The sequence below is a fragment of the Haliotis rufescens genome, unplaced genomic scaffold, assembly GCF_023055435.1.
Source record: "Haliotis rufescens isolate VD_foot unplaced genomic scaffold, xgHalRufe1.0.p SCAF_12, whole genome shotgun sequence".
NCBI lineage: Eukaryota > Metazoa > Mollusca > Gastropoda > Lepetellida > Haliotidae > Haliotis > Haliotis rufescens.
Window position 1 is genome coordinate 37,059,172 of NW_025963802.1, and position 18,609 is coordinate 37,077,780.

The window sequence follows — 18,609 nt, forward strand, 5'->3', positions numbered from 1 at the left end:
GAGAGACTGTTATACCAGTTGGCGGAACAGAAGCAGAGCAGAATGAGATGTCGAGGTCCAGAAGTCGAAGTCCGCATCCGTCAACATGGCCAGTAACCAGCCACTGACATCACTGAGCTGAAGGTGATGATGAAGGATCTGACCTACGTGACCAACATCAGCAGCTGTCAGGCCAGGTGTACCAGCCTTCCTTTAGTCCTACCGCCCACGGACAGCAGTATGGGAGAAAACGACAGATCAAGAGGCCGCGGACAGAGGAGGATATCATGAGCTTTGTATGATCCACGATCCAGCGAGTATCCTGCTCCACATCCCGATTGGACGAGTGCCGCTGCCCCTTCCATCAATCTGCAACTAACGACAACAGATCTGCCGCACCTGGACAAGCGTCGGATCATGAGCCCGTGTTTCATGTGTAGGTATCCTGGACATTTGTATTATGGTTTCGTGTACGTCTTGACCATCTTAAAGGGCCACCACGTCTATGGCCCGGTGTGTTACATCTGTTGGGAATCCAAACGAGGTAGATATACTTTGAGTATATTCCTGTTAGGGCATTAGTGGACACAGGGGCCATAGTGTCTACCTTATTTTATGATAGGTATCTCATTCATATTCCCATACACGCAAAGATAGCGTTCTTAATATATCTCGGTTTTGCGTCCATATAAACAAAACACACATTCTATATCAAATTAAATACAGATGATCCGTCTGACGTAGCGAGTGTCTCTTACGCCGCATTTAGCAATATCACGACTCTTTGTACCCAGGTGAGCTTGACGAGCTAACTGTCAACAAACCGTCAAATGCCTTGGATGAATCGTAAATATTGTAATTTTTCACAAGTAATGGGGGAAGTGCGACTGTCCAATAGTTGTTCGATCAAAGTTGTATGGTAGACATTTGACACGCTGACAAAGTATGTCCGAAGCAATTCCCTATCCCCATGTATTTTCGCGAACGCCTGGCATCATCACATCACTATTTGACTCACAAACATGCTCAATGCACCGAAAAGCTGTTTTTCATCGGTCAAATAGTTTGCCGCATCGGGAATCTTGCAGCTATTCCCGGCCATCAATATTTCTGCTGGACCCGTTTAGAAATAGGACAATGCTCAACAGCTATCGTTTAACGCGGCACTATTCCACCTCTGACGGCGGACTGTAAGTAATCGAGTCTTGACCAGACAATCCAGTGACTGACATGAGCATCGATCTAGGCAATTGGGATACGATGTCATGCATTGACCACCCGCCTCTTACGACAAGCATGGGTTGGTGACCTATTCTTATCCGGATCTTCACAGTATAACTAAGGCGGTGGCAGACAAACGACAATATTCTCTTCCTGAAACCACAAGTTTTTTTATTACCATCGTGTCTGTCACACTTCACCATGGCTGCTATTGCAAGGTATCTCACATACTCCACTGGAGGACCTGATTTTATAGGGTCTCTCCGTTTCCAGATGTGCAAGGCGGTTGAGGTCATTCTGAGCCGCCCAGGAGCTCATACATCCCCCTTCGCCATCCCAACTGCAACCGCATGGCCTCAAGGACAAGACACTGACCTTTGGCGCAACCTCGTACTTTCTCGCGAGATTCCGGCGTGCGCATGCGCGTGTCGCCGCTCCGATTGATACCAGTACACCAATTGCCATAATTATGACGACTGGCGCCCAAATGAACACTCTCGAGACCCAAAGATGTTCGTCGGATGTCCGTCTCGAAACAAGCTCGACAGACTTCCGGTGGTCGATTTTGTCTGGAGAAATAAAACCGGAACTGGCAGGAATGAAGCTCTCGTCTGGAAATAAAGTATATTGACTACAGTACACGAAAACCTGTCGTGAGAATATTATTGTCCTCTACGTGAAATAGAAGCACTAAATGTCGTTATTATTTGCATGATAGTTGCATGTGTAGTAATACTTTGGCTTGTTTTCACTGCAGATATGCATTTTGTCTTCGTTTATTATAATCGCGTATTTTCGTGATTCTATTTCACGTGGTAATGACTATAAACCGATTTTAGCGATATGAAATACTGAGTCAATATTTAACATTTAGTTATGTCTTCGATTAAAGGGGGGGTTACGCCGTACTCGGCAATATTCCAGCAAAATGACGTCGGTCTGTAAATAATTGAGTCAGGACCAGACAATCCAGTGATTGACATCATGAGCATCGATCCACGCATCAACCAAGTCAGCGAGCCTTATCACCCGATCCCTTTTTCGCATCTTACGGCAAGCATGGGTTGCTGAAGACCTATTCTTACCCGGATCTTCACGGGGCGATACTCATGATGAGACTCGATGTACAGAACCGCTGTCATACCTGGAATACTAGGCCTAGTGCGGCGAGTAGGGACTCAGACCTACCTGAAGAAGCCGACTTCCGTCTTCTTGCCTTGTCCACTGCACACGAGTCCTGGTAAATAATGACGACTTATTTAACAATTATTTATAACACCAATAAAGTGATCGATCAAGATGTAGCTATATAAATATTTAGTCGTACTATAACTGTTGCCATAAAACAAATCAAACAAAATATTCGCATCGAAGTGACCGAGTTGGTTTTAACGCCGCTTTGAACAATATTCTAGTCACAAGACAGCGAGTTTATTGTTGGAGGAAAGCTCAAAGCAGGTCTCAAACGATTACCACTTTGGTGAAACCAACGAGCTCGGGCGAACCGGGATTCGAACCCACGACAAATGGCTTCTGGCGTGTCCAAGGGACGCAACTTGCTGTGCCTATCCTATCGAAAGCATTAACATCGGCCTCTCAAGCACCAAACAGTTTCACAGATCCTCTCATTGTAAATCTTGTCGAATAGATGGCAGTGATTGAAGTATATGCTTCATAACATTTACTTTTAGGTTTCGGGTTCGCTCGCGATTTTGGTAGATTGCCAAACGTACATGTCAGGAAGACTTCATTGATTTTGGGTCTTTACATCTTTGCCTAAAGGTTTTGGTACAAATCATAAAAAGAATTCATTAGAAAGGTTATTACTACCTGTGGTTTACACATGGTAGATGGCAACAGACAACCACCAGGCCAAGATGCACTGCAGGCGTGAATTGGGTTTAACGTCGCGTTGATCAGTATTTCAGTTATTTCACGGCGTGTTAGCCTGATTTTGGAGGAAAGCCCGAAGTGATGCCTTTTGCCACTTTTGGTGAAACCCACCAGCACGGGTATGGTGCTGACAAACCTGAACACAATCGGGGCGAACCGGGATTCGAACATACGATCAAAGGTCAGATGAGAACTTTCTTCAAAATGCTTTGGTTTGTTTAAGGCCGCACTCAGCAATATTACAGCTATATGACGGCGGTATGTAAATAATCAAGTCTGGATCAGACAATCCAGTGATTGGCATCGTGAGCATCGATCCACGCAATTTGGATAGGATGACATGAATCAACAAAGTCAGAGAGTCTGACCACCCATCCCGTTAGTCACCTCTAACGACAAGAATTGTCACCTTTTATGGCAAGCATTGGTTGTTGAATTCTGCCCCGGATCTTCACGGGCTCTTCAAAGTGGGAAATAAGAACCAGGGGTCTGCTTTCACACCACATTTGTTATTGAATTTAAGTCAACCATGCAATGATCTATCTACATGTATGCACAAACACAAAGCCTAGAACAAAATGTGAGCTGCCAGGATGACAAGAATGGTCTTCCCACTGTACCTATGAGGGGATTCGAACCTGAAGGGTGTGATGGGCCAACGTTTCAATCACACCCCAAAATATCAGACAAAAAAATATAGAAACTAGAAAACAAAAAAACGACTTATAGGGCGCATTAATAACATGTAGGTTGAGACTCACCCCATCACAGTTTCTTTCACACACAGTGAAGTTGCACTGGAACCGCATCGGTTCCTTATTAGGGAGGCTGAAGGCGCTGAAGAAAGGGCTGGCGCAGGACAAGCCCCTGGTGGTGAAACCCTGGTTCCGTTTGATGAACCACCCGTCTCCGCATCTGGAGGTCAAGTGGGGCAAGATGTATTATCTCAAAACCAACCTAATTCATAACAGTATCCGCACATAGCCATGACGTCATGACAATACGTGAGTGAGTATGGTTTTACGCCGCTTTTAGCAATATTCAAGCAATATGGCGGGGGAAACCAGGAATGGACTTCACACATTGTACCCATGTCGGGAATCGAACCCGGGTCTTCGGCGTCACGAGCGAACGCTTTAACCACTAGGCTACACGACTGCCCCACTTAATTTTGAACAGCATTGTAGTCTCATCCTAATGAGAATTTGTCTCAAGGTCAACCCTGGCTTCTGTGGCCATTCGTGCAAGAGGGTAATGCCTTGATCAGCTGGTTATGTCCGTGAAAACTTTATATTTTTAGAACCATTTGGGGTGAGTGAGTATGATTTTACACAGCTTTTAGCAATATTCCAGCAATATCACGGCGGGGGGACACCAGAAATGGGCTTCACACATTGTACCCATGTCGGGAATCGAACCCGGGTCTTCGGCGTGACGAGCGAACGCTTTAACCACTAGGCTACACGACTGCCCCTCATGACAATAGATGACAATAGGTAACAAAAGGTTCCCACCATTCCAAGCAGCAATTGTTGTCCATCAACTCCGCCTTGTGGCACTTACCATTAACACAGTGAAACCATTTAAACCGGAGGAACAGTTTCACCACGACAAATTCTTCGCATGTTGGTTATATCTTATTTAGTTCAGGTTGCAATTCCTCGAAATAGATAATTCCGCAGATATACAAATGGTTTTGAACTGACATGCCGATGTATATATCAGGCGTACAGAACTTCCATGGCAATACATACCAAGCTCGGGACAAAGAGAAATCATGGGTACTCTCCGAAAAGCCTTATTTTGTGTAAATGTTATGCGAATTTGTATCACCAAGGTCAACCAGCCCGATCTGATCTCATCACACCACATGTCGTCGATCCCAATTGCGTTGATCGATGCTCATGATATCATTCACTGGATTGTCTGGTCCAGACTATTATTTACAGATCAGCCACCCCCGCCCTCATCACACCAGGGCCATCCACCACGCCCTCATCACACCAGGGCCATCCACCCCGCCCTCATCACACCAGGGCCATCCACCACGCCCTCATCACACCAGGGCCACCCACCCCGCCCTCATCACACCAGGGCCAACCACCCCGCCCTCATCACACCAGGGCCATCCACCACGCCCTCATCACACCAGGGCCACCCACCACGCCCTCATCACACCAGGGCCACCCACCCCGCCCTCATCACACCAGGGCCATCCACCCCGCCCTCATCACACCAGGGCCATCCACCCCGCCCTCATCACACCAGGGCCACCCACCACGCCCTCATCACACCTGGGCCATCCACCACGCCCTCATCACACCAGGGCCATCCACCACGCCCTCATCACACCAGGGCCATCCACCACACCAGGGCCATCCACCACGCCCTCATCACACCAGGGCCACCCACCCCGCCCTCATCACACCAGGGCCAACCACCCCGCCCTCATCACACCAGGGCCATCCACCACGCCCTCATCACACCAGGGCCATCCACCCCGCCCTCATCACACCAGGGCCATCCACCACGCCCTCATCACACCAGGGCCATCCACCACACCAGGGCCATCCACCACGCCCTCATCACACCAGGGCCATCCACCCCGCCCTCATCACACCAGGGCCACCCACCACGCCCTCATCACACCCCGCCCTCATCACACCAGGGCCACCCACCCCGCCCTCATCACACCAGGGCCATCCACCCCGCCTTCATCACACCAGGGCCACAGGTCGTACCACCTACCCGGATCTAAGCAAGGCGAACCTGGCTCCGGTCGTCACTCCAATGGCGTCACAAGATACAGGTCGCAGACCCCGTTCGTTGGGAGCAGTACCTGCAATGTCGGTCGAATTACAAATAAGCGAGTTGTGTGACGCAGCTATCTGTACTGAAGGCATGAACAGCTATCCACGAGGACTCGGGGTGAGGGTGAAACAGGGTTGAACGCTAGGTTATAACATCATGTACAAGATTATTGCACTTACATAACGACGTGCGTGCGCGCACTATTGCCAATATATAGCGCTAGCCCACCGAGATACGATGAAGCCGCAGTTTAACATGTATACCAAATTTAGACACAGAGTGACGAACAGTCCTTGTTTTAGCCCCTTAATGCCGCGCGCCAGACAGGGTAACAACAAGTACCATATTTTAACGTATTTTGGTATGACGCGTCCCGAAATCGAAACCCCCGTCCTTCCGACCTCCGGGCAGACGCTCTATCCACTACACCACGGAGGCGGTCTACAAAGACCAACGCAAGCAATCATCTCACCGGGTCTGGCCACCTGAACCTCCTCACGTTGCTCTTACACATAAGGATCATAATGAAACTGGAACATCGTGGAATGAGGTAATAATCCACACTTTGTTGTTTAATGCTGCACTCGGTAATATTCCAGAATTATGACGGCGGTCTGTAATAAGAGCCCCATAGGGCCTGTATCGCTCACCTGGATATTTACGCAATCATGACAAAATATACATTTGCATTGTACATGAATATAATACTGCAAATATTTCGTAATTTTGACTGTCAGCATTTAACATAGGTGGGTGGCAAATCTGACAGCATGAACGTGTACTTCCCTTGATACAAATGTAGCATAAAGATCTGAGTGAGTGAGTTGGGTTTTACGCCGCTTTTAACAGTATTCCAGTTATATCACGGTGTGTCAGCTTAATGTGGGAGGAAAGCCCAAAGTGATGCAGGTCTCAGACGTTTACCACTTCGGTGAAACCCACGAGCACGGGTGTGGTGCTGACAAACCTAGAAACATAATCGGGGCGAACCGGGATTCGAACCTACAATCATAGGTTTCTGGCGTGCCCAAGGGACGCAACTCTGCACAGCGAATCGCTGTGCCTTAGACGACTGGGCCACCCGTGCCCCCTATAAAGATCTGAACCGTTTCCAGCCCCTCCATTTGTACAATTGTGAATTCCCACCACCTGAGAAAACTTCCAACCAAATATGGTTGATATCTATCTCTTCCAGAGAAGTCGTTGTTTAAAGCAATATTGCTATATTTCCTTTTTATCCCCGCGGGGGTTCAGCCTCTCCATTTCTCCAGTTTGAATCGCCACCATTGGAGAATGCTTCAAACCATATATGGTTGATATCTTTGTTCCAGAGAGGAAGTCGTTAAAAGCAATAACGCCAAACTGCCCCTATTTGGTCCCGCCCCTCAGCCCCACCATTTGTACAATTTTGAATCTTCACCACAAGGGGATGTTTCCAGTCAAATTTCGTTAATTTCCAATTGGTGGTTCAGAAGAGGTAGTTGAATAATAAATTGTTGACGTACAGACGACGGACGCCACGGCGTGGCATAACCTCACATTGGCTTAAAACGAACAGCCTCATGATAGCTTTGCAAGAAACTAATGTCACAACGGGAGACAACTCGACTATACCAAGTGGAGACAACTCGCCTGTCGCAAAAGCCTTGAGCTGCACCTTGCGTCCTGCCGCCAGCCTCTGGCCATGCACGTCTCTTCCAAGGACATCTACCAACAGGAGGCGAATGACGGCGTTTGTCTTCTTCCCTGACCACGACTTGACCTCCTTTGGGGCTACTCGGCTGGAAATGTCAACTAAGACTTAGACAGTCAACCCTACCGCGTGAGTGATCTAATCCTGCTCTGAGGCAAGCGAGTTAACTGACTAACTGGACGTTTACGGTCGGTTTATGGTCCAAGACCTGCATCACTTCTGACTCCTCACTCGTCAAGCTGACACGCCGAGGTGTGAGGTGACGTGAAATCCAAGATTATTGCACTTATATAGCGACGTACATGTGCGTGCGTGCGTGCGTGCGTGCGTGCGTGCGTGCGTGCACTAGTCCGGACTTATGCCGATTTATAGTGCTAGCTCACTGAGATACCATGCCGCAGTTTAACATGAATACCCCACTCAGACACAGTATACCGACCCCGAGCCGACCAGTCCTTGTTTTAGCCCCTAATGCCGAGCGCCAGACAGGGTAACATCAAGTACCATCTTTTAACGTCTTTTGGTGTGACGCGGCCGGGGATCGAACCCCGGACCTTTCGCTCTCCGGGCGGACGCTCAACCACAAGACCACGGAGGCGGTGCTGACACACCGAGACAACTGAAATACTGTTTAAAACGGCATTAACACCTCACACTGTAGGGAAAACATTCAGCGGATCCTGTCACGCGACCAAAGGGACGCAATTACACAGCGAATTCTGTGCCGCCCCTGCCAACTTCCCTCACCGACTTGTCTTTAATGAAAGCAAGATTAAGACAGGAATACAACATTCGTTCTGAAAAAAAAATGTTAACCAGTCGCCGTTTCCTACCTGGCTCCGATTTTCAACTGTTTCGTAAGTTGCGTATTCTTGGCGTCGAACGTGCATGTGATGGTGTACTCCTCTTGGCTGTGGTGGAGGGCTGCGCCCGGAGAACCGTACGATACGAACATCTTCAAGACGTACACACGAGCGCCTTTCCGTTTCTGATTGCAGAAGATAAAGTCAATACGTATAACTTCTGTGGATATTCTGATGGATTCTCCGACGTCAGATACACTCCCTAAAATGTATATTAACCATGACCAACCCTCTGACGCGACAGTATTAGTAGGATGTAGAAAAACTGCGGTGTCTAATCTTAAAATGCATTTTAGTTCAAATATCGAAATAGTGATATCAAGTTCGATTTAGTGAAATCAATAAATCGCCGTCATTTCTCTAAAGAGTGGAACATTCAATAAATTTGTGATATCCTACCAATTAGTCCTGTCACACAATCAACTCCTCACTTGAGTGCGGATTGCTTAAATTACTACCGGAATGTAATGTTTTGTTTTAATATTAAGTCAAACTGAAATATATCCATAAATTTATGTACGCGACATTTACGACACAAGGGTATGTTTGGCATAATCAACTGGTACCTAACAACCCAGATTCGTTTATAGTATCTATATGCCAAAGACTTACAAAAATGGTCATCGCATGTTTTAAGTTCAGAAAAATGCAATTATTACAAGCGTTTTAAGACAGCTATTTCCACAGAATTCCATCATTTGATATCAATTTTTAAAAATTTAGAATATGTTTAGCACAATTAAGATGCAGCTCTCACACTTTACGATCGAAGTAGGCGGACATAGACACAGAGCTAGAGAATTGAAAACGTGAGCAATGTGATTTAAATTTGATTGAAAATGAGTTTGATTTTCTGTAAGTCCAAAATACGTAGTCCATCTAAGTAAATATAATGAACTGTCTATGTACATCCCACTCAACAAACAATTACATCGATCATGTCAACAACTGGCGGCAGAGAAGTGATAACAAAAACAATAAAACTTGTTATTAATTCATTTCTTCGTATCACAAATTCGATTTTGACTGATGTCAATAAAACCGATGCATTTTTAGATCACAAAATAGAATCTGTTATATCAATAAATGAATGATTGATATAATAATACAGGGAATAAGTAGAAAAAATGCGTCGTCTCCCAATACCTGAAACTGACAGGCGTGAGAGCCAAAGCCAGGGTATCCGACCGACAGCTTGAAGTTGACTTCGTCAGTCGACGTAAAGTTCTCACTGGACGTTGCGCAGTCTGCACGAGCCGCTATGTCCAAGTCCGTTACTATGGCTATTTCGGCACCCTTGGCATTTTCCTTACCGCAGTTGGAAGTCACTGGATTGGAAACATTCTAACTCACAAATGAGTCTTAAACATGGCGCCAAGTGAGTAAGTGAGTGAGTATGGTTTTACGCCGCTTTTAGCAATATTCCAGCAATATCATGGCGGGGGACACCAGAAATGGGCTTCACACATTGTACCCATGTCGGGAATCGAACCCGGGTCATCGGCATGACGAGCGAACGCTTTAACCACTAGGCTACCCGACCGCCCCACATGGCGCCAAGGCATTGTAAGCTCACCCGAGTCAGCTTTGAGTTAGTATTATAGTTGTACGTCGCTTTTGGCATATTCAAGCAATATCATGGCTGGGGACACCAGAAATGGGCTTCGCTCGCTCATTGTACACATATGGGGAATTGAACACTAGTCGGCAAGACTTACGCCCGTTTTCCCCTAAAAAATATATATAATTAAAACGACTGCGCGGCAATGCATACATATATAAGTTTGGAGGGGGTGTGGGGGTGTAAAGGTGGAAGTCTCTCTTCCCACTAGTCTACCTTACTGCTCACAAACAATGGAAAATGTGAGAAAAAAATGATCACTTAGCAAAAAGTCATCATTTCTTTCTAATCTCATTGAATATATGTTTTACAAAAGACAAAATTTATCCAACTTCAAAGAAATGATAGTGACAAATTCAACATAAGTGTTTAATATTTCAGTTACCTGTATCGGAGAAAATGCTTCAGGAAACGCCTTTTACTCGTGACCTCGACCCTTGACTAATCTTGGCCAAAACCTTATAGCAGGATCCAGACAATGGGGATTCCGGGAAAATAGGTCCACATCAACCTAGGCCTGTTGTAAGAGGCCACTAATGGATCGGGTGGTCAGCCTCGGTGACCTTATTAATTGCTTGTCATTTTTTTAAAAATGGGTGGATCGATGACCATCACGCCAATCACTGTATTGTCTGGTACAGACTCAATAACATAGTTATGTAGTATAATAACTAATATTTCGGTTCTGCGTTCAAGAGCAAACACATAGAAATCAACACATAGGTACTTGCGAAACTGTCACTTTAGTGAGAATCTTTATAGTGACCTTGACCCCTGACACGTGACATGATACCCAAGTCCAGTGAAAGCACTCATTAACAATATTGCCATGGTTTTTTTGTAAAGGAAATTGAAAATGTTAAAACAGCTTAATTTATCTTTTTCGTGATTATAGAACCCTTTTAACTTATTGTATATGAAATAGATGTATGCTTTAATAGATTCTGCGACAATTCGGTAAAACGTTTGTTCTTCCAACATTGCAGACGGCATCGAAGTTGAACGCCACCTTCAACATCTAATCCTTTTTTATTAAAAATATATCAGCTCTCTGGACCTTAGGTCTTTTGGAATAAGATGTTTTCAAATAATGATCCCAATGATCTGATTAAACTATGAACATGCACGACAAATTTCAGCATAATCTGAACACAAATTTCACAAGTTGACAGGAATGCATTTTGCACACGAATCTTAGGGCATGGGAGTTGTCAAGGTCAATTTAATATTATCGCAAATGTAATCACAGTTGTGGCCCCACTGCTAACACATACTAAATTTCATTATATGGTGAAACAAAAGACTTTAAAAACAGGATTCAATTTTTTAGAACGGATTTAGTTGTCATTAGCGGATCAAGTATACCATGTTTCAGCTGAATTGATGCAGAGGCTGCTTAGGAGCTGATGTTAACTTTGTTGTTTAGCACCGCACTCAGCAAAATTACAGCTATATGACGGCGGTCTATAAATAATCGAGTCTGGACCAGACAATCCGGTCATTGACATGAGCATCGATCCACAAAATTGGGACACGATGACATGCATCAACCAAGACAGCGAGCCTGACCACCCAATCATGTTAGTGGCCTCTTAATTTTGTCAACAGATACGGGCTCCACCGTCCGAGACAATGGCGTAAGCTAACCTCACTTTCAGTCAGGTGAGCTAGAGGTGAGGTGAGGTGAAATTGGGTTTAACGTCGCGTCCAAGATCATTTCACTTATATAGCGACGTGTGTGCGTGCGTCTGTGTCCAGACTGATGCCGATTTATAGTGCTAGCTCACTGAGATACCATGCCGCAGTTTAACATGAATAGCCCACTCAGACACAGTATACGGACTCCGACCGACCAGTCCTTGTTTTAGCCCCTTAATGCCGAGCGCCAGGCAGGGCAACAACAAGTACCATCTTTTAACGTCTTTTAGTATGACGCCAGGTGAGCTAGAAAGTGATTGCCGCTGGTCGAAGGAACCTCAGCAAACAAGAAAATAAATCTTGTTTCTATGGTATTATTGGAAACATTTAAAACCCACATAGGTCCGTATCATATTACACAAAGTTAATCACCCGATTCTTTCAAATTACTGTAGTTAATCTGTCATGTCATGAGATTAAATATGTTACTGTGAAAGAGTCGCGTGAACCTTGTTTACTTTTGGAGAAGTATGTAACGGTATCCTATTTATTTGCCGAGTTGGATATGAAATACAAGAAGTCGACTCCGTCTTGCCATCATGTTACACTTATATTTCTGCGACATTTAACTGAATTGATATTTAGAATACAGTTTGAAAAGATCAAGGGCAAATATAACTATTGAAAGCCTTTCAGAAACAATTTTCGTTTAACTTTCATCGTAAACAAACGCTAACCATGCACACCTTTACCTGAAAGGTGAAATGTGGGTTCAGGCTGAAGCCGCTCTCTAGATATTCTCATGATTATCGTGTGCTGCACATATTAGATCGAGGTCTACTTAAGAATTAGGTTTCCAAAATTTTGGTTCTGACATGACCTGCGATGGGATGTCCTCAAATCTAAGCGGTTGGGAGCACTAAGCTAAAACTTTTAAAGAGATTGCGTCTATGTATATTGTATGGGAAATGAGTGAGTTTGGTTTAACGCTGCTTTTAACAGTATTCAAGTTATATCACGGCGTGTCAGCTTAATGTGGAAGGAAAGCCCGATGTGATGCAGGTCTCAGACGTTTACCACTTCGGCGAAACCCACGAGCACGGGTATGGTGCTGACAAACCTAGAAACATAATCGGGGCGAAGCGGGATTCGTACCCACAATCATAGGTTTCTGGCGTGCCCAAGGGACGCAACTCTGCACAGCGAATCGCGGCGCCTTAGACGACTGGGCCACCCGTGCCCCCGTATGGGAAATGAAAGATCTGATTTTAATGCTATTGTTTCCATAAATACATGGTTCTTATCACATTGTGCCGTGCGTAAACAGTTCATTACGCTGTCCCAAACCTTCAAAACAACGGTTACCCCTTAAACACGAAATATAAATTACATGTGTGCTCAAACGTATTATGAACATACTTATGTGTGATCTATAGTCTATGTATCCCTTGCAAAAACATGTTTGTTTGTTTAACGCCGCACTCAGCAATATTACAGCTATATGATGGCCGTTTGTAAATAATCGAGTCTGGACCACCCAATCCAGTGATTGATATCATGAGCATCCATCCACGCAATTGGGACAATTGGGATGTAATGACAAGCATCAAGAAAGTCGGTGAGCCTGACCACCCGATCTCAATAGTCGCATCTTACGCAAAAACATACCAATGTATTTGCATGAGCAACAATGTCAGTTATAATTCTTTGTCTTGGAGTAACTATTTACTGCTAAATTCGTTTCCTTGTCCTTAGAGTTATAGTTGATGTGTTTTCCTGGTGTTTCAATACATAAGCGATTGTAAGTGAAAACGTCACAATACCTTCTGATGTTTAGTATTTGTGTATACTGAAACTGGTTATGTAAAGTTATGGTTTAGGTTTCGCATGAAGCACCCATGTAGGTAATCGAACACGGATCTATTAAAATTATGAGCGACACCTTCCACTGGGCCATCGCCCCGAGTGTCAGGGTGGATGGTCTGGGATACAGGTTAAATTTTCAAACTAATCTAAATCAGACACCAAACCCGTGAAGATTCCGGGGTAGAATAGGTCTTCAGCAACCCATACTTGCCGTAAAAGGAGACTATGCTTGTCGTAAAAGGCGACTAATGGGATCGGGTGGTCAGGCTCGCTGACTTGGGTGATACATGTCATCGATCCCAATTGCGTGGATCGATGCTCATGATATCAATCACTGGATTGTCTGGTCCAGACTCGATTATTTTACAGACCGCCGTCATATAGCTGGAAAAATGCCGAGTGCGGCGTTAAACAACAAACAAACAAACAAACAAACAAACTTACCATGTAAGATGTATCCGTGTGGTATAACAGCCCAGGCACTCTGCAAACGCAAGGCGATACATTCAGCAAACCAGCTACACTAAACATTCGATACCGACAACGAGTTATTTAAACGGTTTGTGTTTTGTTAGTTGTTTAACGCCGCGCTCAGCAATATTCCAGCTATATGACGGCGGCATAAATAATCGAGTCTGGACCAGAGTATCCAGTGATTGATGTCATGAGCATCGATCCACGCAATTGGGATACGATGACATGCATCAACCAAGTCAGAGAGCCTGACCAACCGATCCCGTTAGTCGCCTTATACGGCAAGCATTGGTTACTGAAGACCATCTAACCGGGTTCTTCACGGGTTGTGTGGGTTATGGCGTTTCCAGCCATGACGCCAAACAACTTAGCCACAAATAAGTGAACATTTAGTTAGGAGTGATCTTGCATCCCTTGCATCATATCAAACCAAAAATGGGGCACAAATTGCAAAATAATTGGTCAACTCCAACCCACTAAAATGTTAACTTAATACTAAAGACATAGAACCATCCATTGGTATTATTTTAATGTATTGACATATTAATAGAGCGTTTTGTGTGTGTGTGTGTGTGTGTGCGTGCGTGCGTGCGTGCGTGCGTGCGTCCGTGCAACACCAAATTCTTTCATGTTCCAATAGTTCACATTAAGTATAGTAATGAATGAATCGGGGGTTCTTTAACTTCTTTTGAGTAGTATACTGGCTAGTAACCAGTTATCGCCGAGGACCAATTATCGCAAACTCCCCCTTAATAGCGCACGTGAGCGCATCTTATTTAACTTTTGCTCGTTTTCATTAGAAGAGAAATATTTATCCGAAAATGATGAACAAAACGGACTATTGTGAGGAAATATTAAAACAAACACCATATAATCACTTTGCTCAAATACGACTTTAGAAAATATGCGGGCGGTGTCACGTGACTGATTCATCCGAAAATCAAACTACACGATAATGCACATTCAGTCATAGCTGACTGTCAGTCATTTCTTTCCAAAAATACAATTCTAAAACCTATTTGAGCTAAAAAAAATTCTCCAAAATGCAAAACCTGCATGTCTCGAAATCCATAGTACAGTGTAAAGAATAAGCATGTATAGATCGAATTTGGGGAATATTGGTTTATGTAAGTTTGCAGACGACAAATTGAAAATAGCATTTCTTAACAATTTTGATGAATGAGCGCGATACCCGAAATACTAAAACTAATTTGTACAACAACCGGTGCACGTGATCTCGTGGCACGTGCTGTTAAGACGATGGCGATAACTGGTACAGTTAGTCAAACGGGAAAGTTCTATTTCCACTGTTTTTATTACCTATCGTAGCGCCATAACAAATTTAATGAAACTTATTCCACGGACAGAAATAAGCGCATTTGCACATAGTTTCACAAAAACCAAAGTTACTGGTACAGTCAACTTTGCACGAGGAATGTCAGAAATAACAAAATGGCGATAACTGGTCAGTGACCAGTATCTCTATTCGAGTGAACCAACTGCATGTGTGGTTTGGTTTATCGTGACGTCTGGCTTGGATTGGTATAGAAAAAGTTCAAACATATTTCAGATTCACTTCATTGTGGTTCAACATGGCTTCAACGTATTTCGTTATCCTACACCTGTTGATGGGCGTTCATAGCGTCATTTAACTTTGATCAGGTCAAAAAGATATTACCCGTATATGCCTTTTGTCGTTCTGTCCGCCCGAATCCCAGTAGCATTATAGTATAGGGTAGTGTTACATGTCTAATGCGAAAGTATTTTGACGTACCATGACACAGGCGCTCACCAACAATAATGGGAACAGCGACATGACTGAAGAATAAGAATAGAGAGCCATTAATACATCTATTCAACATCTGGTCACCTCCGAGGATCGGTTGATCAGGCTCGCTGACCTGGTTGATGCATGTCATCGTATGCCCAACTGCCTACATCAATGCTTATGTCAATCACTGGATGTTCTGGTCCAGACAAGTATTTACAAACCGCCGTCATATGGCTGGAATATTGCTGAGCGAGGCGTAACACAAACAAAACAAACCACGACAGTGAGCTTGCTACTGCAGCTGAAGTCGTTGTGCAAATACAAGCAAACGCGGCTTCGTCCTTCTTGGCCAACAATACACTCGTTCTAGGTATGTCACTAAATGAGTTAGACATAGGGATCTTGTACATTTACTTTAAGTATGCCCTAAAACATATTTCGAATACTTAAATGTGTAGCAGGATTTGGTTGGTTGGTTTGTTTAACGCCGCACTCAGCAATATTCCAGATATGTCGGCGGTCTAAATAGTCGAGTCTGGACCAGACAACCCAATGATTAATATCATGAGCATCGATCCACGCAATTGGGATCGATGACATGCATCAACCAAGTCAGCGAGCCTAACCACCCGACCCCGTTAGTCGCCTTTTACGACAAGCATAGTCACCTTTTACGGCAAGCTTGGGTTGCTGAAGACCTATTCTACCCCGGAATCGTAGCAGGATTTGAAAAGGGGATATGCGCACCCCTGCCAGACCTGAACTCGCCTAACTTTCCATTCAAATATTTCAGCTAACGTTCTATTTAGGACTTCCGCCCGTGTCACCCCTCAAAAATATATATAAGTACGTAAATGGCTTGAGCGGCAACGCGTACATACACAGCTTTTGGTGGGGGTGTACAGGCGGAAGTCTTTCCTGAAAGTGTGAGTTGACATATAATATAATTATGGAATATCTTTGATGTCTCACCTACGAGCCAGAATCTTCGACCGTCAGGGCAGAAGCCAGGCAGTTGTGTCAGCCACACTCACGTTTTCGAAAGTCAGACATACTGGTCTCCATTCGTGTTCCATCCTTCCTCAGTCACTCTGTCGCCACGTTGGGTGCAGGCCACGACACGGCAACCCTGTCCCATCAGTCACGATATAGAAAGCAGACCACCCATACTCGAGATATCTGCACGAGAAAAACGTAAACTTTGCTTCTCACGTGCACGGGCGGCCGTCTTGGCGGGCATTGTTGTCAGTTGAAAGATCAACACATTTTGGTGGTGTTCTTATTTGGGTTTTTGTTGAGTGAATCCAAATTAAAACATTAAAAAATTTAAACCGTTTTGTGTGTGAGAGACCAATAGCCGTAATAATTAACGACTGGTGAATATTCACTTTGAAGTCTTCCCTGGTATGAAATGAAAGTCAACGTCTGTTTATCATGGACCCGTGAAGATCCGGAGTAGAATAGTTCTTCACAGGTATCACCTATATGGAAGAAAATTTATATTTTGAAAAGGGGTGACTTTTCTTTTCACTGTTGTTTAAGTAAATTCAGAACTGATAAAAAACTCTAAAGTAGAACAAATGATGAGACCGTTGATATTTTATTTCATGTGTATTTTATTTCATTTATCTGAAAACGACTTGCGTCACGTTTGTGTTTCTAGCTGACGCACCTGATAGCACTGAAATACTGGTCTAACCGGCGTCAAACAAAACACATTCAGTCCAGGACAAATATCAATCAGACAATAGGATGTGAACACATTAACTGATTACATGTATAATTTGCAAATAACTGCCGACGGAAGTTTGTGCATGGCAAATTAAACAATCAATCAAATCTCCAAAACAACGCCCTTCTGTTCTAAACGTTGTGTGTTCAGCCTGGTTCCCTGGGTAGGCTGCGATTACGCTGCACTGACAGTATGTGCGTTCGATTGGTATAATTTGAGTGGGCTGTGTCAACCGAGGGTACCACATTACTGACAACTGCGGTTGAGTCGGGTTGACTAGATTCAACCTGAGTTAACCAGTGTTGATCAAGGCTTTTCTAGGACAGTACCCGATATAAGACGTATAAAATACAGCCTAATATCAAAAGCAGTATACAGTATACCAGTGTAATATACAGTATGCCACATGCAGTAATATACAGTGGACCGCGAGCAGTGTGCGCTGGGCAGTAGCACACATTTCCTCCCCCTCTCCCTCAGGCCAACCCCTTATGGGGGAGTAAACAGGTCACAGGTCAGGCGTGCACTGGTCAGCTGTTTCACCGCTGGCTAGTGAGGGGTGCGGGAGCCCGGCCATACATACTCTTAGAGTTATGGGACTGCAACTTGATGCTTTTGTCTTATAAGGCCAAGAGTAAGATCACCAGGGCGACCACTGCACGAGAGGCATGTGGGTTGTGGACGAGGTACTACGTGGCATAGCTGTATTACCTTAGAAAGAATAGTATGAATGTTAGAAAGAGATATATGCAGCTAGACCGGCGCAAGCTAGTAGTTGAGATCTGGGAGCTGAACACGAAACAGTAAAGCTCTCATGCTCAATAAAACGTTGTGGGGCCGCAGACGGAGTTGTGTTGTATATTGAAGACGTATCCCCTAGAACAACATACATTTTCTACGGCGGAAACTTAGATATAATGATGTCTGGCAGGAGGCAGAAAAACACAACAGCAATGTGCTTCAACACACAACTATGAAGGATTAACAAGGTTTTCATTGCTTGACGACCCGTGAAGATCCGGGGTAGAATAGGTCTTCAGCAACCCA

At 44.5% G+C, this 18,609-nt stretch overlaps 1 protein-coding gene across 2 annotated transcripts; it reads right to left on the bottom strand.

The window, feature by feature from the left end:
* Positions 1 to 1,354: 1,354 nt before the first annotated feature.
* LOC124136573 (vitelline envelope sperm lysin receptor-like) lies at positions 1,355 to 16,879 on the bottom strand. Of its 2 annotated transcripts, none has more exons than XM_046502528.2 (10): positions 16,803 to 16,879; positions 15,834 to 15,877; positions 14,030 to 14,069; positions 9,607 to 9,788; positions 8,431 to 8,585; positions 7,537 to 7,685; positions 5,842 to 5,932; positions 3,855 to 4,008; positions 2,389 to 2,437; positions 1,355 to 1,811 (listed from the first exon to the last, which is right to left on the bottom strand). In XM_046502528.2, the coding sequence occupies exons 2-10, from the start codon at positions 15,873 to 15,875 to the stop codon at positions 1,390 to 1,392; spliced, it is 1,284 nt and encodes a 427-aa protein (XP_046358484.2). In that variant the 5' UTR covers positions 15,876 to 15,877; positions 16,803 to 16,879; the 3' UTR covers positions 1,355 to 1,389. The 2 variants fall into 2 exon arrangements, with proteins under 2 accessions (XP_046358484.2, XP_046358485.2); XM_046502529.2 differs by having other exon boundaries at positions 16,807 to 16,847.
* Between the last annotated feature and the right edge of the window lie 1,730 nt (positions 16,880 to 18,609).

Coding starts and splice junctions, on each gene's coding strand:
- LOC124136573 (XM_046502528.2), bottom strand. CDS start 15,875: ATGTCGCTGTTCCCATTATTGTTGGTGAGCGCCTGTGTCATG. Junction 14,070..15,833: donor TGGTGAGCGCCTGTGTCATG/GTACGTCAAAAT, acceptor TTGCGTTTGCAG/AGTGCCTGGGCTGTTATACC. Junction 8,586..9,606: donor CTCACGCCTGTCAGTTTCAG/GTATTGGGAGAC, acceptor TTCTGCAATCAG/AAACGGAAAGGCGCTCGTGT.